The sequence below is a fragment of the Episyrphus balteatus genome, chromosome 3 (assembly GCF_945859705.1).
Source record: "Episyrphus balteatus chromosome 3, idEpiBalt1.1, whole genome shotgun sequence".
NCBI lineage: Eukaryota > Metazoa > Arthropoda > Insecta > Diptera > Syrphidae > Episyrphus > Episyrphus balteatus.
Window position 1 is genome coordinate 6,642,528 of NC_079136.1, and position 25,597 is coordinate 6,668,124.

General features: G+C 30.1%; 2 protein-coding genes and 1 long non-coding RNA gene across 7 annotated transcripts in view; 2 read left to right on the forward strand and 1 right to left on the reverse strand.

The window, feature by feature from the left end:
* The window catches only part of LOC129913297 (synaptic vesicle glycoprotein 2B), a 28,539-nt gene extending 19,902 nt beyond the window's left edge, over positions 1 to 8,637 (forward strand). For all 4 annotated transcript variants that reach the window (XM_055991896.1, XM_055991894.1, XM_055991892.1 and 1 more), the window contains 6 exons: positions 7,269 to 7,575; positions 7,635 to 7,742; positions 7,797 to 7,929; positions 7,986 to 8,269; positions 8,334 to 8,461; positions 8,524 to 8,637. In XM_055991896.1, the coding sequence (XP_055847871.1) occupies positions 7,269 to 7,575; positions 7,635 to 7,742; positions 7,797 to 7,929; positions 7,986 to 8,269; positions 8,334 to 8,461; positions 8,524 to 8,558 (995 nt within the window). In that variant the 3' untranslated portion in view covers positions 8,559 to 8,637. The remainder of the gene's footprint in view (positions 1 to 7,268; positions 7,576 to 7,634; positions 7,743 to 7,796; positions 7,930 to 7,985; positions 8,270 to 8,333; positions 8,462 to 8,523) is intronic.
* A 29-nt stretch (positions 8,638 to 8,666) lies between these two features.
* Positions 8,667 to 25,597, forward strand: part of LOC129913296 (lysosome membrane protein 2) — a 92,614-nt gene continuing 75,683 nt past the window's right edge. The window contains exon 1 of the mRNA XM_055991891.1: positions 8,667 to 8,838. The gene's annotated coding sequence lies outside the window, so the exon portion shown is untranslated. The remainder of the gene's footprint in view (positions 8,839 to 25,597) is intronic.
* LOC129913300 (uncharacterized) lies at positions 9,139 to 19,879 on the reverse strand. 2 transcript variants are annotated; one of them, XR_008772030.1, is made up of 4 exons: positions 19,725 to 19,879; positions 19,510 to 19,605; positions 19,326 to 19,458; positions 9,139 to 9,154 (listed from the first exon to the last, which is right to left on the reverse strand). It is a non-coding gene; the product is annotated as an uncharacterized LOC129913300 (long non-coding RNA). The 2 variants fall into 2 exon arrangements; XR_008772029.1 differs by having other exon boundaries at positions 19,510 to 19,879.

Consider the following 25,597-nt stretch of genomic DNA (forward strand, 5'->3'; position numbering starts at 1 on the left):
TTTCAAAAAGTCTTGATTAAATTTAGTGGATTTAAATTTAAGAGATAAGAATGAGCTTCTGGCTTTTTAAAAATGTATTTTAAAATATTGTAGGTGTTGCCGTTGTTTTCAAAATATTTTTTTTTGTGTTTGAGGTCAGAATGTTAGAAAATTGCGTTTATCGCTTAAACGATGGAAGATTGTCCCTTACTGCCTTTTATACATATATTTTCCTTAAATTACCTAGAGAATCTTTTGCTATCATTTGTTTTATGAAATTTAGGCAAAAAAAAAATGGTTTTGTTAAAAAAAATTTAATTTTAATTTTAAAAAACAATACGGCAACACCGGCAATTTTTAATCTATAAATTTAAAGTGTTTTTAATTACCTACGTTTGAAAAAAAATCGTCAAAATCAGAGCTGTTCGGCCGGGTTCCCTAATAATTTGCTTTAGTTACTCTACTATGATCGATATATATATTTTGAGCTAAGACAATAAGCTTTCAGATGATATAAATTTATATAGGTTGTGATATAAAAAAACATGGATTTGAAGGTGATAGAATAAAAATAGGTAGATTTTTTCTATTTTTTTTTTTTGCAAGAAAAATGATTTTTTAAGGTTTCACTTCTACCACGTGTGAATTGCACACTTGATTTTTTTTTTTTTTTTTCTTTTACGACCAGTACCTAGAACTAGACTGTTTTTTATTAAAATTTTTATTGCTAGAAAACAAAACCAGATAAGAACTAAAAGTTATTTTGAGAATTTTAAATACTTTCCATTTTTTTAGACGAATCTTTATTTTTTTTATGTTTACATTGTAAATCAGACAAATATAATAAAGTATGTTTTGTTTATTCATTTTATTTTGTTTTGCTTTTTCATTCTATTCATTAGGAGAAGTGTTTAAAAACGCAATAGTTGTTATTTGGCAACAAAGACAGTAAAATTCTTTTAAAATTCGGCCAGCTTAGTTATTTTTGAAAAAAAGACAGGTCTTTTCAATTGTCATTTGGGGGGGACAAAAAAATAAATACGGAGTCATTTTTCTATACACTTTTAAATAATAATTGAAATTATATAATAAAAGAGGTTGTCTGTAAAGCCGGTTTACGGACGATGATTTTACGTGATAACGTCGTATGAAACAGGTTGTGTGCTTTTATTTGAAATGAGTCAGTTGAAGCGTTTATTTATTTCAAACAATCATAATTTACAAGAAAAAGCTAAACAAAAATACCTTTCTTCTTTTCTCATTATATTAATTTTTTTATTTTAAAAGCTTACAAAAAAAGCCAAAAATTGCTTCTAAAACCATTTTAAAATTTTTACAATGTGAAAAAAGTATTAAAATAATTTATTAAAAACAATCATTTCTTATGAAAAAAGTGAAAAAATCACTTCCATCACCCAAAAATCCATTTTTTCCATATAACAACCTATAAAAAAATTTATACAGTCTGAAAGCTTATTGCTTCAGCTCAAAATATGTATATCGATCATGTCTATTATACATCTACAAAAAGAGCTAGAATTTTTTAAACTCGACCAATTTTCATAAAAAAAAACAAAAAAAAGCATATAATTTTATTTTCTCACGCTATTGAATCAATTTTTTCAATGACAACCTTGAATCATGTGAAAGCTCATTATTTCACCTTTCAAATTACGTTTCAATCTTATTTCTGCGATGCCTAGAAAAAAATTTAGAATTTTTTAAAGCCAACCATGTCTTCATTTCAAACTGAGAATACGGTACTTCCCACACTGGTGGCTTTTCATGATCAACAGATCTCCACAGGTATTTCGAGGTATTTTGCAGGTTTTTTAATTTAACATTGTGTAGCTTGTAGTGAATGTACAGTTATGCACATATACCAAATGAAAGGTAACATCATCAGGATGCTCAATAAAGTTAAAGTTAAAGTTGTATTTGTTGATCAAAAGATAGAACCTGTTGAATAATAAAATCTTATTTTACCGTTATCTCAAAACTGTGACTACAAAATTGATTGAAATTTTGCACAGATATAGTCCTATCTATTATCTATCTACAATATAAATTTCATTTATGTTTATCTGTTGAAGAAAAAAAGATAAAAATAAAAAACGGGTAAAAAAGGTCAAAAAACTTGGGACAAAAAACTTGTTTTTCCCGTTTTTCGGTCAAAAACCATTTTGAAATACCAATTTTTTGCACATGTATGCGCACAGTCATAGACTACATGTTCTATAAGCTTAAGATTTTTTGAATGCTACAAAAAATTTAAATAAATAAAAACTCGCCCAAAAATACCCCAAAATAAGTAGATGTTTTTCAAAAATTCATATTTCGAAACGCAGAGACTTACAAAAAAATCCGTGTCAGACCCCTAACTTTTTTCTTTATTATCTTTCGAATGCCTTTTTTCAAACTGTCAAAAAAAAAATTTCCCTACCTATAATCACTACTTTGTCAAAGGTCTACCTCATGTTTTAGCTTTAGAAAATCATTAATAGCTTGGTTTTAAAATTTTTTTTAGAGTTTTTTCAATGCCACTGTCAGTCTTGCAATAAATTTATCTATTGATTTAAAAAAATTGAACTCTTTACATTGTCGCGTTTAGAAAATAGCCAATTTTTTGAAATTTTGTTTTACCACTATTTACCCTATTTAAAGATGGAATTTTTAAAAATGTATTTAACTTTGGGTTATTATCTTTTAAATAAGCTATAGAAGATTTTTGTATCTCTAATAGTTTATTTTTAATTTTGAATTGAAATTTTTGCCGAGAGAGTGGAACAAGAGAAAATGGCGTCACTTTTTTGTGGTGGCTGCCATGGTTCATCGATTTATAAGTCGTTATCACGTCAAAAAAAGATTAATGCAGCTAGCTACACTCAAAATCAGATTGTATTCAAAAAAGTGTTGTTTTAAAAAACCCAAACCTGTTTCTTAAATCTCTCGTAGCTCAAAACTAAATTTTATGGCTTACGCCACTATTGTTCTCATAACCTCATTTGTTCTCCATATTATAAAGCTTAATATCCTACAATATACTCTTCCTTAACGCCAGGGGATAACGTAGAACAATGTAGAACAGCTAAAAAAATGCTTTCAAAAGTTAGGTGAAAAGATAGGGTTTACTGGAGTTCTTTTTTTTTTAAACTAATAGCCCTAAACTAACCCTTTATTATATGGTAGAGCCAGCCTTTTCCCTTATCAAATACATAATTCTTTTTTTAATCTTTTTAATCTTTTTATTTTTTTAGTTTATTAACTAGGTACTTTTATGACTGCTGGAAACCCTTTTGCATCTAATTACGCTTTTATTGATTCGTTATTGTTTTTGTTTTTACAAATGCTCTAATGGTACCAACATTCACTCTTGTTAATGATCGTGTAGTTTTTTAATAAATCTTTTTTTTTTTGTTTTAAGGCCTCTGGCAACCCTTTGTCACAACTTTGACTTCTATAGGTAAAGATTTCTGTAAGTCAAAAGTAGGGTTTTCCATTTATGTAGATATTATTTATCCATGTACCTTACGTAGAATTTCTGACTTTATGCATATTTTACAATTTTTACAAAACAATAATAAATAATACTTATCCATGTTTTTGAAGTCTCACAAAACTAAAAATCTTTTATAATGGAAACGCCATTGTAATCGTATACAAATAAATTCATTGATGATATTTTTTAGTATCTAAAATTCAAACAAAAACCTTGGCAACCTTACAATAAAATTTAAAAAAAAACATGTTTGTTTAATTTAAACATTTAAGTAAATGTACATCGAAACGCTGCTGGCGCTGTAAGGTTCTGCAATAAATTATGTGAGAGATCTTGTTTAAAAATCTGGTCATCTCTGATGGGCAGTTGAACAGGTCTCATTTATTAGTTCAAAACATATTTGCACACATTCCAAAGTTGATACCTCTTCCGAATGTTATATTGTTAAAGTTAAGTTAATCGAAGTTGGATGTATTTAAAATTAAGATAACTCGCGAAAAATAATGAAATCAAGATTTGATTATTGATTTTTCTGAGATTGAAATGAAAAGTGAAAATATGGCCGAAGAAAATATTGATAATAAAAAGAGAAAAAGTGTAACAATTAGTGAAGTTGAATTAAACGTGGATCAAGTTGAAGATTATTCGCTTGAAGATACTTTAAACCTCATTGGTGTGTTAAAATTGTTGTGATTCCAAAATTTTTGGTTAAAATGAAGTTTTTTATTTTGATAATCAGGATATGGAAAAGCTCATTTAGAAATTCTAGCAGCATGTGCGGTACTTGTGTTAGGTATAATCAACGAAACAGTTTCTTCCTCAATCATTGTCCTAGCATCAAAGTGCGATTTTGATACGAATCCTCTGGATAGAGCCACAATGAATGCATCAATATATTTTGGTACGTCTTCCAGAAGAACTAAAACATCCAACAGTAATTCCTTATCTGTACTTGTTTAGGATTAATATTGGCAGCATTTCCTTGGGGACATATTTGTGATATTTTTGGACGACGAATGGTCTTATTACGCACAATGTTTATTACAACAATATTTTCATTTTTATCGATGTTTGCTTGGAATAAATGGGTATATGTGTTGTTGCGATTTATAACCGGTCTTGGGTAAGAATGAAGATTTTTTCAAAACCGAAAGTTACTTTATGTGTGTGTTTTGTTTAGAATTTCTGGTGCAACTTCAACGCTATATCCTTATTTGGGTGAATTTCATGCACTAAAACATCGTGCCACCGTTATAAATTATGTGACAATATCATTTGGATTTTCTCTGATATATTCTGCAGGTAATCTTTATCATTTGGATCAATTTAGAAGAATTTAATGATTATGTCATGTCTCAAGAAGAATTTGTATTTTTTCGTGCAGACTGTAGGTAAACAAACGTTATCATTAAAATGAATAAATTTTTATTTTTTTGTTAAAAAAAAAAGATTCCGAGTATAAAGTAGAAAAAAACATCTTTAAACCTGTGTTCTTTTTTTTCCGTTATTGAGGACAGCCATGATCTCGATTAGGATCACAACTCCCCCCGTTTACTGCTTCACATTATGGCTCCAGTTGTGGGGTTCGCCGACATCTTAAGACCTGTATGTTTAATTTAAAAATACACGTGTAATGTGAACCTTTAATTTAATTTAATTTAATTTTTATTTGAACCAAAAAGCTGATACAAATAATTTTTGTTTTCATTTAATATTTTATGAAAAAAAAGTTACGCATACACCCTAGTGACCTTCTTAGTTAATATTAATAGTGTGTTTTGATTAGCAAAATGGGAAAATTTACAATAAATTCACCAAATGAGTTTCACATTGAAATAATTTCCTGCACAGATTTTCAATTTTGACTTTTGTCCTATTCGAAACAGATGCAATAAGCCGTAATCTAATCTAATCAATAAAAAAAATATTTTTGTCAACAAGGAATAAACACATAAGTCAACTTATGTCGAATTTGAGCAGAGTAGAGCCCTTAAGTACTTATGACTATAAAGAACTGGTAAAAACATTGCGGATTTGTTTTGTCTTTAGCATCACTTAAAACTTTACTCCACAAAACTGAAAAGATTTTTTTAAATATACTTTCTAAATGTTTTATTTATAATAAGAGAGCTAGCACCAGATTTTTCTTGCGCGGGAGCTAAACGATTTATATTATCTAACAAAGAGGTTCATTTATAACGAAAAAAAAAAACATTTAAGTCATCTGGCTAATATTCTGAGACAATGTTAAATAACAGTGCAGTGTTTTTAAATGATAAAAGTGTTTCTGAAGAGCTTAAGTTTTTTAGAAATATCTAGCAATAAGGAATAGCTTTTTTGTAGGTCAAAAGATAAAGGATCCAAATTAAACTTGATACCTACTAGATCAGTTCTTCGAGATCGTGTCAAAAAAGTACACAAAATTCTTAATACGTCTATCAGTTTTTACGGATGCTTTACAAGAACCTCCACCAAAACGATCTGCCTCAACTGATTTCCCGCTTCACAATTTCTTCATGATATCACAAATCACAAACAGTTGCTGTTTTAATATTCGATCGATAATATTTTGATTTCTCCCGACTTGAAAGTGTTTTACGAATTTGTTAGGAATTTGATTTCTTTAACGAATTTTTTGATTAATTATGCACCCCACAAAACTTTCTATCTCTCAGCAAACAAAAACATGACTCAAGCCGTAACCTCAAGGTCAAGATAGATAATTGATATCTACGCAGGATCCGGTTAATTTTGAATGGGTATGTTAAAGTGTTTCTTTTTATTATTATTATTTATATGTAAGCACGAAAAAGTGTCACGTTCCGACCATTACCAACTTTTTTTTTTTGGCCTAAAAAGTTGGGAAAAGCGAAAGTGTAACTGATTTTTGTAAATTTTCTTCAGCAAGGAGTTTCGGTAAGGGCTGATAAAAATCTTATCGGCGTGTTAATGTTTAGGCGAGTTATCTGAAACGTGTGGGAACAACTTCAGAAAACAGGGAATGTTGTAAGGAGAACTGGCTCAGGAAGAATTAGAACTTCGCAAGAATACTGCAACGTTAGAATCACTGCACTTTGGAAGCATATTTTAACTGCCAGGGCCTTAAAAAATCAACTGCGGGAGTCAACTGGCACTCAAGCCAATGATCAAACTATCTGTAATAGACTCCACGAAAATGGACAACGTTCTAGAGTGCGTGTTATTCGGCCGAAACTGACAGTGACCCATCAGGCAGATCGCTTAAGGTACACTCATGAGCATTCGCATTGGACTATGTATTGTTCAAGGTCTGTTCTCTTTACAACGGATGCAAGATTAATTTTTTAATGACTTCGTACTCGGTGAAAATGGACCCCAGCGCGTGCGGTATCTGGGGGGGAAAGAGGCGTGGGAATATAAAAAAAAAACAAGTACGCTTGTGGAGAAGACAAAGCGAATGTTTTACCGATTTGTGCATTCACGGAAGTGAATGTAATCCGGGAGTAAAAAAAGAGTCAAAAATCTTAGTGGGGCCTATTTAGTTTTGAGTAGTTTATTTAGGCAAACAAAAGTCTGTCCAATCAGAATTTTATTACCTTAAAATACCGTTCTGAGCGTAAGCATAATTACATAAGATGGACATAATTAAGGCAATGTCAATTAGGAGCTTTGTTGTTAATCCTAAAACACTTAATTTTGTGTTAAAGAGTTTTGTGTACAACTTTACTATAATTTTTTTTTTTGTATTTTATTAAATTTTATGAAATTTTAAAACCCAATCATAAACTTTTATAATTTTCTATATTCCAAGTTGTTGCATGGTTAATTCTTCCCCAAACATGGACCTTTTCAATTTTTGGAATTTTCGATTTCCGACCATGGAGATTGTTGATACTCTTCAATCTTTTACCTGGTTTGATTGGTTCCATTTGGATTTGGACATTACCCGAAACTCCAAAATTATACCTATCTCACGGGAAAGATGCTGATGCTCTAAAAGTTCTCTACTGGATATATGAAAGAAATACCGGTAAACCTTCAAAAGATTTTCAAGTTAAACGACTTATTCCAGAAGCTGATAAAGATTTTATACAAACAATTCGTGGAAAAAAGACAACGTAAGTCTACATATATTTTTTGCAGAGATAATAAAAATCTGATATGTTGTTTTTAAAAGTTGGGAAATAGCAAAATCTATGTGGAAACAAACTTTGCCGCTCTTCAAACCTCCACATGCTTTAAATTACTGCGTTTGCTGTTTTGTAATGTTCGGTCTGTTCTTCTCGTAAGTTTTCAAAGATTCCACTTTAAGTTCAAAATTAAACACTTATTTTTTAAGGTCTTCCGGAATGGGTCTATGGTATCCAGAAATTCAAAATCGTCTGGGATTCGGAACAGTTGATTCCCAAAAGACCATCTGTGGAGTTATAAATCAGAAGCTTAATGAAACAATCGATGAATCAATAGAAACTGTAAGCCTCTTCTCATCTTTTTAAACCTTTTTGAAAATAAAATTTCGGTTTTCAAGGTATGTAATGATGAAATCAGTACGAAAACGTATATTGATAGTATAACCCTGGGAGGCTCTTATGTTGTGGCATATCTTCTTCTTGGCCTAATCATAAATCCGTTAGGACGAAAAGCTGTATTATCAGGGGCTCTTGGTATATCTGGAGCTTGTGGTCTAGCTTTACAGTGGGTAGATGAACCTACAGCTATTGTAATCTTATTCTGTGGATATCTCATGCTGTCAGGCTTGTGTGTATCCGTTATGAGTGGATCTGTTGTGGATCTTATACCAACACATTTAAGGTTTGTCAAGAAAATATTTGTAAGTTTAAATTGTTTAACTTAACTATGAAATCTGTTTAAATAGAGGAAAAGCTGTCTGCATTTGTCTTATGATTGGAAGACTTGGAAGTGTTGTTGGTAATAATATAATCGGAGCGGCCTTGGAGACTTATTGTGAAGTAACATTCTACATATTTTCAATACTTATAATTCGTGAGTACCTATTCAATTTAAAAAAATTAAAATTTTGAGATAACTTTATATTTTTTTTCCAGTTTGCTCATTATTGACTTTGGTATTGCCCATCTAAAATTAAAAACTAAAATTAAGTCTTAATTTTAAATAAAAAAAAAATAATAAAAATAAGTAAAAGACTTTTTTTTAAATTATTTAACTTGTGTTTTTTATTTTTTTTTTAAATTCACTGAGAACTTCAAGTCCATCAATTTCACAAAATATTAATCAGTATTCACAAATAATAACATTAACATCAAATGACAAATATTTAAGAAGCTTTAGTTTGCCTGTTGCAGCATCAGATGAATTTGTTTTACTTAAAACGGTTCATCTTCGGAAGCTGTAATACCTCGGTGAGTCTTTCTAGGTTGCAAACAAAAGCAAATTTATAATTGTTTTAAATAAGAAATTTGTCAAAAATTGCTTACCAAATCGGCTTCTTCTAACAATCTATCTCTCAACAAGAGGGGACCACGTTTGCCAAATCTTACTCTGGCCTTGTCGCCATAGTAATTATCCAAATCTTGAAGATATCTCAAAGCATCTGCCATGTTATTGATATCGTTGTTCCTTGGTGGGCGGGACATTGATGCAGATATAGAGCCAACCAACATGATAATACAAATGAAGATACAGAATCGTGTCACTGTTTTGGAAGCCATTTCTGTTCTATGAAAATAAAAATGTTTGATTAAAAAAAAATATGAATTTAATATAAAATAATGTTGAATACGTGGAAAAACATATGAACATGAATTAAATTTCATTAAGCAAAAGTTTGACTGAAACCATTCAAATTACTTCTGAGTAAGTTGGTTTGTTTAATTAATGTAATTGAAGGGATATTTACATTAAAAGTTTGATGTTGTAATTCTAGGAATCATTTTTAAATAATATACGAGTTAGCTTTAAGAGACCCGTGCAATCTTTGTTGCAAACGAAATTAAGTGCTATTCGTGGCATCACTTTCTGGATTCTGGAAATGAATGACGTAGGTATTATCCTGGTTATGAATTAAGAAAATGTGATATCTTCATCATTTTAGATATCCAGGTTTACCTTAAATATTTAGTTGGATTGTTTTGTTTGATAGATTGGTATTTTCCAAATATAGTTTTCAAGAAAAAATCGTGCATAGTAATAATATCGATATATTTTTAGTTTCAAAGTCGAAATTAGTTAAAATTTTCCCAAATAAATTTCCAAACCAAAATAAATCCAAATTTGATTTGAAAAAGAGGTTGTCTGTAAAGCCGGTTTACGGACGATGATTTTACGTGATAACGTCGTATAAAAACAGTTTGTGTGCTTTTTTTTTTAAATGAGTTAATTGAAGCGTTTATTTATTTCAAACAATCATAATTTACAAGAAAAAGCTCAAAAAATTACCTTTTTTCCTTTCTCATTATATTAATTTTTTTATTTTAAAAGCTTACAAAAAAAGCCAAAAATTGCTTCTAAAGACTAAGGTCCATTTTCTTCACTCGGAGTTGAACAAAACTTGAGAATTTTTATATTAAAAATTCTCAAGTTATGTTCAACTCCGAGTGAAGAAAATGGACCTAAAACCATTTTTAAATTTATACAATGTGAAAAAAGTATTAAAATAATTTATTAAAAACAATCATTTCTTTTGGAAAAAATGAAAAAATCACTTCCATCACCCAAAAATCCTTTTTTTTCGATATAACAACCTATAAAAAATTTTCATCAAAAACAGAAAATAAAGGATATAATTTTATTTTCTCACGTTATTGAATCAATTTTTTTAATGACAACCTATACAAAAATGTATATCATGTGAAAGCTCATTATTTCACCTTTCAAATGACGTTTCAATCTTATTTTTGCGATGCCTAGAAAAAAATTTATAATTTTTTAAAGCCAACCATGTCTTCATTTCGAACTGAGATTACGGTACTACCCACAATGGTGGCTGTTCATGATCAACAGATCTCCACAGGTGTTTCGAGGTATTTTGCAAGTTTTTTAATTTGAATTTGTGTAGCTTGTAGTGAATGTACAGTTATGTGTGATAAATCAAATGAAAGGTATTATTATCGGGATGCTCAATAAAGTAAAATCAAGTTTGTATTTGCTCTAGATCAAAAGATATAACCTGTTGAAAAATAGAACTTTATTTTACCGTTATCTCAAAATTGTGACAGCAAAATTGATTAAAATTTTGCACATATATAGTTCTATTTATTATCTATTTTTACTATAAATTTCATTCATTTATCTGTTGAAGAAAAAGATAAAAATAAAAAACGGTCAAAAACGGTTAAAAAACTTGGGACAAAAAAAACTTGTTTTTCCCATTATTCGGTCAAAAATAATTTTAAAATACCAATTTTTTGCACATATATGCGCAGAGTTATAGACTAGATGTTCTATAAGCTTGAGATTTTTTGAAAGCTACAAAAAATTTAAAAAAATAAAAAATCAGCCAAAAATACTATAAAATAAGTAGGTGTTTTTCAAAAATTCATAGAAGCAGAGACTTAAAAAAAAATCCGTATAAGACCCCTAACTTTTTTACTTGCGATATAGGTACTATAGGGCAAGTTTAGGATTCGTAAAAAAAATCGAACTCGAGATAACAATTTTACATGACATTACGATGATGGAGAATGCCAAAAAAGTGGGTCCTGCAATTCTGTCTGTCTGTCTGTCTGTCTGTCTGTCTGTCTGTCTGTCTGTCTGTCTGTGTGTCTGTCTCTATCTGGAGCTGCAGCCTAAACGAGTGAAGTGATTTTCTTCAAACTTGGTAGTTAGCAGTTTTTGGTGATTCCCTAGAGGGGAAATTGAAAATTTTTTTTTATGACCAAAACTAACGGTACCTGCCATATAACGGAAATAGAAAAGGTAATTTTTTTCAAAAACGGCTCTAACGATTTTGATTAAAATTTTTGTGTGTAGTACTACACATAAGGGCCAACTTTTTAAATAATAAAAATATTTTTTGTACCGTTATTAACGGTACCTGTCATAGAACGGTTTTTTTCGTTTCTGAATATCTCGTACAAAATTAACCCGATTTAAATGAAAATTTTTATACAAAAGTGTGTAAGTAAAGATAATATTAAAATTTTAGAAAATTTTCAAAAAACGCATTTTTGGTTTTTTAAAAAATATTTCAAAATTTTTTTTTGAAAAATCAATTTTTTGAAAACGGATCAATGAAAAATTTTGAAATTTAGTTTTTATGTGTAAATTAATTATTTCTTCAAAATGGCATACCAACTTTTTTTTTTTAAAATGTTAAAAAAATTTTATATATAAAAAATTATTTTTTAAAAAAACGGCTCCTACAATTTTCAAAATTTTTTTACTAAAAATACCTTTTTATACGAGAAATAAAATGGCATATTTGTTTTTTTTTTTTAAGATATTTTAAAACGGAGTTTTATTAATTATAAAAACAGATTTAATTTTTTTATACTACTTATGAAATTTCTTCAAAATATCAAATTTTAAATTTCTTGAATAAAAAGCTTTAACATTATAGTTACTTTAAGCATAAGAGCAAGTACGTGCGACCCCAGTCGTGCAATTTATTTTTATTATCTTTCGAATGACGTTTTTCAAATTGTCCAAAAACATTTCCCCTACCTATAATCAATACTTTGTCAAAGGTTTACTTCATGTTTTAGTTTAAGAAAACCATTTATTACTTGGTTTTGAAATTTTTAGAATTTTTTTTTCAAATCCGTTGTCAGTCTTGTAATAAATGTATCTATCGATTAAAAAAAAATTCAACTCTATACATTGTCGCGTTTAGAAAATAGCCAATTTTTTGCAGTTTTGTTTTACCCCTATTTACCCTATTAAAAGATAGAATTTTTTTAAATCCTTCAAATCTATTCAACTTTAGATTATTATCTTTCAAATAAGCTATAGAAGATTTTTGTATCTCTAATAGTTTATTTTTAATTTTTAATTGAAATTTTTGCCGCACGGCGAAAGTGCGAGAGTTTAACGCTAGAAAATGGCGTCACTTTTAAAATTTCACTGGTTTTTTGTGGACATTCTTTTCTTCATATCTAATAACACTGGTCGGCAACGAAATTGGAGCTTGAACCAAACCATACTTTTCTATAGGGCTTTTATGTGCTGATTTCGAATCTGAAGTCAAAATTTCACTCTCACGTCAAGTTTTCGAAATATTTGAATATTAACAGGTCAAAAACGCGTTTTTGTGGTACTTTTTGCGTTGAATTTCATCACCGTTAAATTTTTTTTCGCAAAACTACTTATTCATATTTTATCGTCTTAAATATGTTAATTTTTATTTTCAAAATTATTTTTTTTCTAAAAGATATTTGGTATAGAAAGGTATGATATCTCAAAATCTTGGTGGTTAAGGTAACTTATGGTTTTCGAAGCAGATTTGAAGGAAATTTCAGTTTTTGACTCCTGATTTGGTTGAAAAAATAGCAAAATATTACGGAAAAATAATATTTTTAGATCAAATGTCAAAAAACATTTCATTTAAAATTAGTTTTTTTTTTGATTTTATAGCTAAAATTGTAATGAGCAGACCTCAAAAACTAGACGTGATGGAAAAAATCTGTAAACTGTTTTGAATTCAGCACACTCAAGTTTATTAAAATCACCTTACAGAGTTCTTGCTCCCGACTTTTTTTTTGTTTTTTTTTGCCGACCAGTGTAATTTGATTATAAAAATTTAACATTTCTATTTGAATTGCTTCAGGAGTTTTTTTCTTATTTCGAAAATGGAAACTTACTTTTAATTTATTTTGTATTCCATATTTAAAATCATATTTAAAATCAGTAAGGAATTTAAAGAGTAATTTGCGGCTTTGACTAAAAATTAGGGAGTGATTAAATAGCAGCTAATAACACTGGTCAACAAGGTTTTTGTTACAGACACCAAGATATACTTTCTATAGTTTTTTTGGGTGTTGAACTCGAATCCAAAGTCAAAACAATTCTATCAAATCACGTTTTTGAGATAATCCCGTTAGAAAATCGAAAATGCCACTTTTTACTAGTTTTCGAGATTATTTCTTAGCTTTTAGTTATTTGTTTTAAATCAATTTTTAACGGTTTCTATATTCTAACGGTGTCAAAATTTGAAAGCTATTGGCAAAGAACTTTTCGAGATTTGCTTTTAAAAGCAAATAAACATGAGATATACCAAACACGTTGATTTCAACTTAAGATTTCTCAAAGAAGGAAAGAGATATGTAAAAGATTTAAACGGATTTTCTTTTAGAAATCGTTACAAATTTATTTATAACCAAACGCTAAGAAATAACCTCGAAAACTGGTAAAAAGCGGCATTTTTGATTTTCTAACAGGATAATCTGAAAAACGTGATGTGATAGAATTTTTTTGACTTCTTATTCGAGCTCAGCACACCAAAATCCTATAGAAAAGTATACTTTGGTTTCTGTAACAAAAAAAGTTTAATTTTGTTGACCAGTGAGACGGTGCTATTTTCATATGTTGCTGACTGCTATCATTGCTCTAAGAATCGCTCTTTAGCACACCCCTATACCAAAAACTGCATTGATTTTACAGTGATGTTTTTTCTGCAGGTAAAACATCAGAAATGGGTCAAAAATCAATATTAATTTATGAAAAGAACAAAACTAATAAGCGCAACACATAAAGACAACTAATGGTTAAAAAGTGTCGGTTTTTTACTTGCGATATAGGTAATATAGGGCAAGTTTAGGATTCGTAAAAAAAATCGAACTCGAGATAACAATTTTACATGACATTACGATGATGGAGAATGCCAAAAAAGTGGGTCCGGCAATTCTGTCTGTCTGTCTGTCTGTCTGTCTCTATCTGGAGCTGCAGCCTAAACGAGTGAAGTGATTTTCTTCAAACTTGGTAGTTAGCAGTTTTTGGTGATTCCCTAGAGGGGAAATTGAATTTTTTTTTTATGACCAAAACTAACGGTACCTGCCATATAACGGAAATAGAAAAGGTAATTTTTTTCAAAAACGGCTCTAACGATTTTGATTAAAATTTTTGTGTGTAGTATTACACATAAGGCCCAACTTTTTAAATAAAAAAATCTGAATATCTCGTACAAAATTAACCCGATTTAAATGAAAATTTTTATACAAAAGTGTGTAAGTAAAGATAATATTAAAATTTTAGAAAATTTTCAAAAAACGCATTTTTGGTTTTTTAAAAAATATTTCAAATTTTTTTTTTTTAAAATCAATTTTTTGAAAACGGATCAATGAAAAATTTTGAAATTTAGTTTTTATGTGTAAATTAATTATTTCTTCAAAATGGCATACCAACTTTTTTTTTGAAAAATGTTAAAAAAATTTTATATATAAAAAATTATTTTTTTAAAAAACGGCTCCTACAATTTTCAAAATTTTTTTTCTAAAAATACCTTTTTATACGAGAAATAAAATGGCATATTTGTTTTTTTTTTAAGATATTTTAAAACGGTGTTTTATTAATTATAAAAACAGATTTAATTTTTTTATACTACTTATGAAATTTCTTCAAAATATCAAATTTTAAATTTCTTGAATAAAAAGCTTTAACATTATAGTTACTTTAAGCATAAGAGCAAGTACGTGCGACCCCAGTCGTGCAATTTATTTTCGTTAACTGATGTATTTTTTCATAAGCCAATGTAATATTTCATTAGCATATGAAGAATTTTCATAAGCTTATGAAGATTTTCGTTAGTTAATGTTAAATTTCATAAGTTAATGAATTTTTTCGTTACTTAATTAAAACTTTGATAAAGTAAGGAATAAATTCTTAATTTTATTCTTTAAAATGAGTATGAAATTTTTCGTTAATTGATGAATCTTTTCATTGAATTGGATTTTTTGGCACTAAAAAGGGAGAAAAAGTGTATGAAACGTTTTCATTAATTGATGAAGGTTTTCATATTACGAAAAATTACATATTTTCGTTGAGCCAACGAAAGTTTCGTTGGGCCAACGAAAATGTAGTGTATGAAACGATTTTCGTAATTTTACGAAATTTATTATTTTCAGTGTAAAAGTAAATCAAGTTTGTATTTGCTCTAGATCAAAAGATATAACCTGTTGAAAAATAGAACTTTATTTTACCGTTATCTCAAAATTGTGACAGCAAAATTGATTAAAATTTTGCACATATATAGTTCTATTTATTATCTATTTTTACTATAAATTTCATTCATTTATCTGTTGAAGAAAAAGATAAAAATAAAAACGGTCAAAAACGGTTAAAAAACTTGGGACAAAAAAAACTTGTTTTTCCCCTTTATTCGGTCAAAAATAATTTTAAAATACCAATTTTCTGCACATATATGCACACAGTTATAGACTAGATGTTCTATAAGCTTGAGATTTTTTGAAAGCTACAAAAAATTTAAAAAAATAAAAAATCAGCCAAAAATACTATAAAATAAGTAGGTGTTTTTCAAAAATTCATAGAAGCAGAGACTTAAAAAAAAATCCGTATAAGACCCCTAACTTTTTTTTTATTATCTTTCGAATGACGTTTTTCAAATTGTCCAAAAAAATTTCCCCTACCTATAATCAATACTTTGTCAAAGGTCTACTTCATGTTTTAGTTTTAGAAAATCATTTATTACTTGGTTTTGAAATTTTTAGAATTTTTTTCAAATCCATTGTCAGCCTTGTAATAAATTTATCTATCGATTAAAAAAAAATTCGACTCTATACATTGTCGCGTTTAGAAAATAGCCAATTTTTTGCAGTTTTGTTTTACCCCTATTTACCCTATTAAAAGTTAGAATTTTTTAAATCCTTCAAATGTATTCAACTTTAGATTATTATCTTTCAAATAAGCTATAGAAGATTTTTGTATCTCTAATAGTTTATTTTTAATTTTGAATTGAAATTTTTGCCGCACTGCGAAAGTGCGAGAGTGGAACGTTAGAAATTGGCGTCACTTTTAACATTTCACTGCTTTTTTGTGGACATTCTTTTCTTCATATCTAATAACACTGGTCGGCAACGAAATTGGAGCTTAAACCAAACCATACTTTTCTATAGGACTTTTATGTGCTGATTTCGAATCTGAAGTCAAAATTTCACTCTCACGTCAAGTTTTCGAAATATTTAAATATTAACAGGTCAAAAACGCGTTTTTGTGGTACTTTTTGGGTTGAATTTCATCACCGTTAAATTTTTTTTCGCAAAACTACTTATGCAATATTCAAAAGCCATATTTTATCGTCTTAAATATGTTAATTTTTATTTTCAAAATTATTTTTTTCTAAAAGATATTTGGTATAGAAAGGTATGACATCTCAAAATCTTGGTGGTTAAGGTAACTTATGGTTTTTGAAGCAGATTTGAAGGAAATTTCAGTTTTGACTCCTGATTTGGTTGAAAAAATAGCAAAATATTACGGAAAAATAATATTTTTAGATCAAATGTCAAAAAACATTTCATTTAAAATTAGTTTTTTTTGACTTTATAGCTAAAATTGTAATGAGCAGACCTCAAAAACTAGACGTGATGGAAAAAATCTGTAAACTGTTTTGAGTTCAGCACACTCAAGTTTGTTAAAATCACCTTACAGAGTTCTTGCTCCCAACTTTTTTTGTTTTTTTGCCGACCAGTGTAATTTGATTATAAAAATTTAACATTTCTATTTGAATTGCTTCAGGAGTTTTTTTCTTATTTCGAAAATGGAAACTTACTTTTAATTTATTTTGTATTCCATATTTTGAATCATATTTAAAATCAGTAAGAAATTTAAAGAGTAATTTGCGGCTTTGACTAAAAATTAGGGAGTGATTAAATAGCAGCTAATAACACTGGTCAACAAGGTTTTTGTTACAGACACAAAGATATACTTTTCTATAGGTTTTTTGGGTGTTGAACTCGAATCCAAAGTCAAAACAATTCTATCAAATCACGTTTTTGAGATAATCCCGTTAGAAAATCGAAAATGCCACTTTTTACCAGTTTTCGACATTATTTCTTAGCTTTTTTTTATTTGTTTTAAATAAATTTTTAACGGTTTCTAAAAGAACTAAATCTTGTCTTAAATATCTCTTTTCTTCTTCGAGAAATCTTAAGTTGAAATCAACGTGATTGGTATATCTCATCTTTATTTGCTTTTAATAGCAAATCTCGAAAAGTTTTTTGCCAATCGCTTTCAAATTTTGACACAATGTTCCATTTAGAATCTCGCAAGTTTTTATATTTGCGAAGGTGGTGAATCGCGGTGAGATACATCAAAGCGTGACCGTGTCAGATAGTTATACTAAATAATTACTAGTGCGAAAAATATAACTTTTTTTCTTGTTAAAAACAATATAAAAACTTACAGGAATGTAAATGAAACGTTGTGTCAAAATTTGAAAGCTATTGGCAAAGAACTTTTCGAGATTTGCTATTAAAAGCAAAAAAACGTGAGAAAAATACCAAACACGTTGATTTTAATTTAAGATTTCTCAAAGAAGAAAAGAGATATTTTAAAGATTTAAACGGATTTTCTTTTAGAAATCGTTACAAATGTATTTATAACCAAACGCTAAGAAATAACCTCAAAAACTGGTAAAAAGCGGCATTTTCGATTTTCTAACGGGATTATCTCAAAAACGTGATGTGATAGAATTTTTTTGACTTCGGATTCGAGCTCAGCACACCAAAATCCTAAAGAAAAGTATACCTTGGTTTCTGTAACAAAAAAAAAGTTTAATTTTGTTGACCAGTGAATTGGTGCTATTTTCATATGTTGCTGACTGCTATCATATTGCTCTAAGAATCGCTGTTTAGCACACCCCTATACCAAAAACTGAATTGATTTTACAGTGATGTTTCTGCAGGTAAAACATCACAAATGGGTCAAAAATCAATATTAATTTATAAAGAACAAAACTAATAAGCGCAACACATAAAGACAACTAATGGTTAAAATGTGTCGGTTTTTTTTTTTGTGCCAGCGGATTTTGAAATAATCACGATCAATAGACGCAATTTCAAACAATTTGTTCGGTTTTTTTCAACTGGTTTTTTTATTTAACAAAAAAGGATTCTGGTTTTTATGATAGATAAGGCTTTCAATCCAAATCAATTGAAGTTTTTGGTAATCCCCAAAGCGTTTTTTTTTTGCGATCGCGTCTCTGTTTTGCAAAATGACGATATTTATAAATAAAAATAAATTTTTAATATATTCCATTGCATTTATTTTTATATTAAACACTAAATTTCGCACGATCAAGTTTTAAGAACACTACAAATCAAGATCAATCTATCGGTATTAAATATTTTGGAAAATGTCGATTTTAAAAATGTAGGTAACTTGAGTAACTTTTTTGTGAAAAAAAAGTTTTTCACTTCCTTTTTTTTTCTAGTATAGCACTGGTTTCAATTTTTTGAAATCCAACAACAAAACAATGCTTTTGTGTTAAATTAAATAAAAAGCTATGTACTTGAATTGCTCTACAAGATTTTTGAAAAAAAATTTACATATTTCCACAAAATAAATGAAATTTTTTTTTTTCACTGAAATTTGGACAGAATCACAACTATCGGGTCAGATTTTCGTTAAATATTACCGTAGGTATGATTTTCTAGAAACAAGTCAAATAAAAACTATAAATTATATTCAAATTCTAAAATCCACTATTTTTCACAATTTAATTACATACCTACAAAAAGTATCTTCACTAAAACATCATAAAAAGCCTAAAATCAAACTCACAACAAAAATAACAATATGCAAAATTAATAAATTCGTCACAATTTCCATAAATTTACTATATATCAAGGTTAATCCTCAACATTTCGGAAGTCGTATTATATACCATATTTACAGTTATTAACAAAATTAATGTAAACAAAATTTAAAATGCACTCACTGTTTTTTTTGTGTGTTATAATGTTTCTTGTATGCAGCCCTCTGGCGTTAATTAAATCGTAGCTACTAAACTTGTATCTTCTAACTTCGACTTGGTTATCGCGCACTCAGAAAGTTACACTCACTTCAGAGTCCTGTTGACAAATGATGATTGTTGCCACAAGAAATCCTCATTTTATATTTACCCGAAATCCACCTACGAAGATAATACTATTTGATCCATATCAAAAAGGGGGTTGGTTTTAAGCCAATAGCTGCGCTCGCTTGTTGAGGCCATATAGCTGCGAATGGGCCAAAGGGCGAAGAGAGGTAAGAAGAGGACAGATGAAGAATTCAAATTTTAAATTAGTCCTTCCATCTACATGAGTTATCTGAATATTAATTTGTGGATATAAAATACCGCGGAATGATGAATCCGGACTAAGTTTTCTGATTACTGTCAATGGTAATTTATGATGGTTGAGGAGATAGATGCCTAACAAATGTAGATTTTTTTTCTGGTTGTTAGTAATTCTTCCTCTTTTTCGACCCCCAAATGTCACAAAACATTAATAATTATGAACTGGCAGGCAGATTTACCTGAACTGGTAAAAAAAAAATCGTTATTATGTGGGAATCCTATCGCGGTAATTCATAAACTCTCTAATGGGATATTAATCCATTGTGTTTGCACCGGGCAAATAGTTTCTAACTGATATCTCGACTAAATGAGTCTACATATAGTAAATATTTGGAATGCGTTTAGAAGGAGGAGGAATGTTGTATAGGTTTTGCTTTGAACTTGTAGTTGTTTTGTTGGCAGGAAGACTACTATTTTCCAGCCTGTGATAGTGTTTCGCATATAGAAATGTGTGCGCGCATTTCCATCATATCAACATCAATAAAGAGTATCTAATCTTATCAGGTACCATCGTCGGCTGGGGTTTAGGATCGCCAAGTGTTAAATTGATTTTCAGTGTTTTATAATTAAAATATTGCACTATTGCCAGTGTCATTGGGTTGAATTAGTTTTGTATTGGTTTAGGTTATAGAGGTGTTCAAACGGATGTGGACTTATATGCGATTTGTGAGGTATTTAATCGGTAATTAAAAGATTTATTGTTTGCTTAAAGGGGAATATACTGATGATCTCTGATTCGGGAATTGTGGAAATGTATTTTATTATAATTGAGTTTTATTTTTAGGTTGAATTAAGCAAATACTCATGGGGATCGTAACAATTCCGCTTTTGGGTATTGCTAATCCCACTTAAGTAAATTAATTTATGATAAGGGCGCATTATTCCGGAGTTTTGTTATCAATTTAGGTATAAATGAGTTGGAGTTTGGTGACGCAATGCGATGAATTGGTAATCTGCAATATTTCATATATTGTATAATTATGCTTTTATAGATAGAAACGGATTTTGGTTTCATTAAAAGGATGATAATCATATTTTGCAAATAGATTATAATAGGTACTAGTGAATATACCTTTTAATAAGAATCACTTTGAACTGTTTTTTTTTTTCAGATTCTTATCATTTATTCTGTTTGTTTGGAACGTAGATTTCGACGTCAATTCGACCTTGAGTATTTCTTGGAAAAAATGGTGGATAAAAATTTAACAAAATGAAAGCGACGTTTTTTTGTAGCAGAAATTCTATCAAATTCAGAATTTGTAAAATTTGATTTGTAATACAAATCACAACAAAAACATTACTGTTAAAAAAGGAGCCAAGTTCTCCTATGTTGAAATTATGCTGGCACAAAAAGTACTGAGATGTAAAAGTGTACCAAGTTCTAAAGTTTGGGTTCAAATTCGTATCAATAAAATTTTGATTGTTCTCTTGACAATTTTTCTTTTAATTACCGATTTTTAAAGTTATTTCAAAAATTGCCAAGTAAACAATCAAAATTTTATGGATACGAATTTGAACCCAAACTTTAGAACTTGGTACACTTTTACATCTCAGTACTTTTTGTGCCAGCATAATTTCAACATAGGAGAACTTGGCTCCTTTTTTAACAGTAATGTTTTTGTTGTGATTTCACTACTTTTTGCAAGGTATGGCTGTAGAATTGAAAATCTCTATATTTGATGAAAATTCAGTGAAAATAGGCGGTTGCCACGCCCCTGGCTGAAATTCTCAAACTTTAAATTTTTTCCTTTGTATAAACTACCATCTCTACCATTCTACAAAATTTTAAGATTCTACGATAATCAGAAGTGCTCTATAATACTTGATGAAAATTCAGCGGAAATGATCGATTGCCACGCCCCCTGGCTGAAATTCTCAAATTTAAAATTTTTTCCTTTGTATAAACTACTAGCTCTACTATTCTACCAAATTTCAAGATTCTACGACAATCAGAAGTGCTCTATAATAATTTATGAAAATTCAGCGGAAATGGGCGGTTGCCACGCCCCTTGGCTGAAATTCTCAAGTTTTAAATTTTTTCCTTTGTATAAACTACCATCTCTACCATTCTACAAAATTTTAAGATTCTACGATAATCAGAAGTACTCTATAATACTTGATGAAAATTCAGCGGAAATGATCGATTGCCACGCCCCCTGGCTGAAATTCTCAAATTTAAAATTTTTTCCTTTGTATAAACTACTAGCTCTACTATTCTACCAAATTTCAAGATTCTACGATAATCAGAAGTGCTCTATAATATATGATGAAAATTCAGCGGAAATGGGCGGATGCCACGCCCCCTGAATTGAAAATCTCAAATTTTCGATTTTTCCCTTTGTATACACCACAAGCCCTATCACCGTGTAAAATTTCAAGTTTCTACGTTAACGGGAAGTTCTCCATAATTTTGATGATCTGTCAGTGAGTGAGTGAGTGAGTGAGTGAGTGAGTGAGTGAGTGAGTGAGTGAGTGAGTGAGTGAGTGAGTGAGTGAGTGAGTGAGTGAGTGAGTGAGTGAGTGAGTGAGTGAGTGAGTGAGTGAGTGAGTGAGTGAGTGAGTGAGTGAGTGAGTGAGTGAGTGAGTGAGTGAGTGAGTGAGTGAGTGAGTGAGTGAGTGAGTGAGTGAGTGAGTGAGTGAGTGAGTGAGTGAGTGAGTGAGTGAGTGAGTGAGTGAGTGAGTGAGTGAGTGAGTGAGTGAGTGAGTGAGTGAGTGAGTGAGTGAGTGAGTGAGTGAGTGAGTGAGTGAGTGAGTGAGTGAGTGAGTGAGTGAGTGAGTGAGTGAGTGAGTGAGTGAGTGAGTGAGTGAGTGAGTGAGTGAGTGAGTGAGTGAGTGAGTGAGTGAGTGAGTGAGTGAGTGAGTGAGTGAGTGAGTGAGTGAGTGAGTGAGTGAGTGAGTGAGTGAGTGAGTGAGTGAGTGAGTGAGTGAGTGAGTGAGTGAGTGAGTGAGTGAGTGAGTGAGTGAGTGAGTGAGTGAGTGAGTGAGTGAGTGAGTGAGTGAGTGAGTGAGTGAGTGAGTGAGTGAGTGAGTGAGTGAGTGAGTGAGTCAGTCAGTCAGTCAGTCAGTTACGGTTTTTGCGATTTTTGAAGCCCTATATCTCAGAAACTACGCATCGTAAAAGGCTTAAATTTTGTGAGGAGTTTGGTTTTGACAAGCTCAATAAATGTAGCGAGTTTGAAATTTCTAGCATCTTTGGTGTGGAAGTTAGAGGGGGGTCGTAAATGGCCTGAGTTGTTTCCTGTAAATAAGGGTGTAGTGCCAAAGTTGCTAGAGAACTTGGCTGGGCACTACCGTGCCCCTTGATGGAAGTTAGAGGGGGGTCGTAAATGGCCTGAGTTGTTTCCTGTAAATAAGGGTGTAGTGCCAAAGTTGCTAGAGAACTTGGCTGGGCACTACCGTGCCCCTTGATGGAAGTTAGAGGGGGGTCGTAAATGGCCTGAGTTGTTTCCTGTAAATAAGGGTGTAGTGCCAAAGTTGCTAGAGAACTTGGCTGGGCACTACCGTGCCCCTTGATTTTACAAAATATCTGAGAATCTCCATTCGTCTTACTTGATTTTGAAGAATATTTTTTTTTACTCCTTCATTGGGCCAGTACTTACTGTTTTCGTGCCAAAAATATAAATAAAAATCGAATTCCATCAATACATAATGGCATAAGTCTGGATTCCAATTTAAGCATATACCACTTAAAAACACTTTTATTTCAGAGGTACTGCCTCTTGCGAGGTGTTTACAAAACATTCAAGAGTATTATTGTCTTGAAAAAAGTGCATCTTGCCCTGTTCGGACTTAGCGATGAATTGTACCTAAGTTCCTTTCAGTATTGCAAAATTAGTTTGCACACTCACAAGAACGTTTAAAAGATGATATCCACAATTCTATCTATTTATCACACTATTATGGAGAAATGCAAAAAAGTGGTTTTTGTCATGTTGTCATGCCCTCCATCGCCTGTGTGTCCCTGTCCATCTTCTACATTTCTACTGCCTAAACGGGTGACTAGATTTTCTTCAATTGTAGAACAGATGATTTTTACGGAATTCTGAAACTTGTTTTTTTTTTTAATCTCGCTTACCTATAGACTATTGAATAGACCCTTTTGAATGGAACAAATTCGTTCAAGAGTTCTTATTGCTGATTATTCCTCGGCATAAAAGAATACTAAAGCCAAAAGTGCTACTTAATCCATTGGTGAATTTCTGAGAAAACGGCAACACTGGTCGGTTTTTCCAGTTTTTTTTTTATTTAACTCGAAAACCAAGCCTAACTTTGAAATGGTTCAATGACACTTTTCATAGCAAATTAAAATTGCTTATACATTATGATGGTTACAGTTACGGTAAAGGGCTCATTTTACAGATGATAAAAAGTTCTATAATTCGTTCTTGAAGAAAATCCCAAACAAATCAAAAGTTCTTCCGATATTTGAAAAATATGTCATTATGTCATAACTTTGCGAGAAGAACCCGTACTTTGATCGACTATAAAATTGAATTCAATTGACTCACGGAATTCATTCGTATTCAATGTGAAAAAGTTTGTCCTTAGATTTTTGGTTTAAATAAGCTATGAAATAAAAACGGCTCCGACATTTTTTCCATCTTTTCGTTGATCGTTGATTTTACAAGAATTGTTTTTCAGGCCATTGAAAACAGTAAAAGAGTTGGTATTAAATGTTCTTCTATGCATAAGACCAAAGCTAATAACTGTCCGTCCACTCATTCGATCAGTATTTATAAAATTGCACATACACAAAATTGCATACAAGGCCATAAGGATGCAAATACATTTTTTTGTTTGTCATACTTAGTTTATATTAAATCAACACCTCGAAGTCTGTTTACTTTAAAAGTCTAAAAGTTACCAATAAGTACGTTTTTATGGAGTTTTAAAAACTTGCTTTTAACTAAAAAAGTAAAAAATATAGAAGAAGTGCTAATTTTTGAAAAGGTACATATAAGTCGCATATTATCAAAGGATTTTACCTCTATTTTATTTTATTTGTACAAAGTTTGGACGTACCGGCTTCATACACAAAATGCCCCTTGATTTAGTAAAAAAAAAATAAAATCCTCAATTTTTTAACTTTTTTTTTCATTGATATTAGGTTAGAATTTTAGTCAAAAATAATTTTTAAAATTTTTTAACCATCATAACTTGATAGAAAATTTAATTTGCTATGAAAAGTGTCTTTGAACCATTTCAAAGTTAGGCTTGGTTTTCGACTTAAATACAAAAAAACGGAAAACCGACCAGTGTTGCCGTTAAATAGACTATTAGTACGAATTCCTTCCATATGTATATCATTTTCAAAATATTGCAACTCTCAAAAACGACTCTAAATTTTAATAAGAAATTAAATTCTTGATTTTTAAGATAGAGATTTTCTGGTATCAGTTTTTTTTTTTAATTTTTGACTTTTTTTCAACACGAATTCTTTTGTACACTTTTGTACAAAAATACAAGTAAGCTTCAATTTTGCTTAAAGGAAAATATAAATTTTTGAAATTAACAAAAAAATATATTTTATATGCAAAATAAGTTGGTGAAAACATACTTTTAGATGGTGCGGAAAAACTGTATGTTGCACAAAAATACTATTAAAACGGAAACAACAAAACCCCATTTTTTGGATAAATGTAATGCCAGTAATGAGCTATTTTTATAATTTTTTATCGGCTTGCCGCCGATATCTGAGGTCAACCCAGCCAACCCACAGGGAGATCACTAGTGTGAAGCAGATACGTGGGACAGTTCTAATCTCCTTGACATCTAGATTACAATCGGTTTAAAGGAAGCAGAAGACACGGAGAAAAATGGCACTTTAAAATAAGACGATGCATACTTAAGATCCCATCTTTTTAAAACAAGAT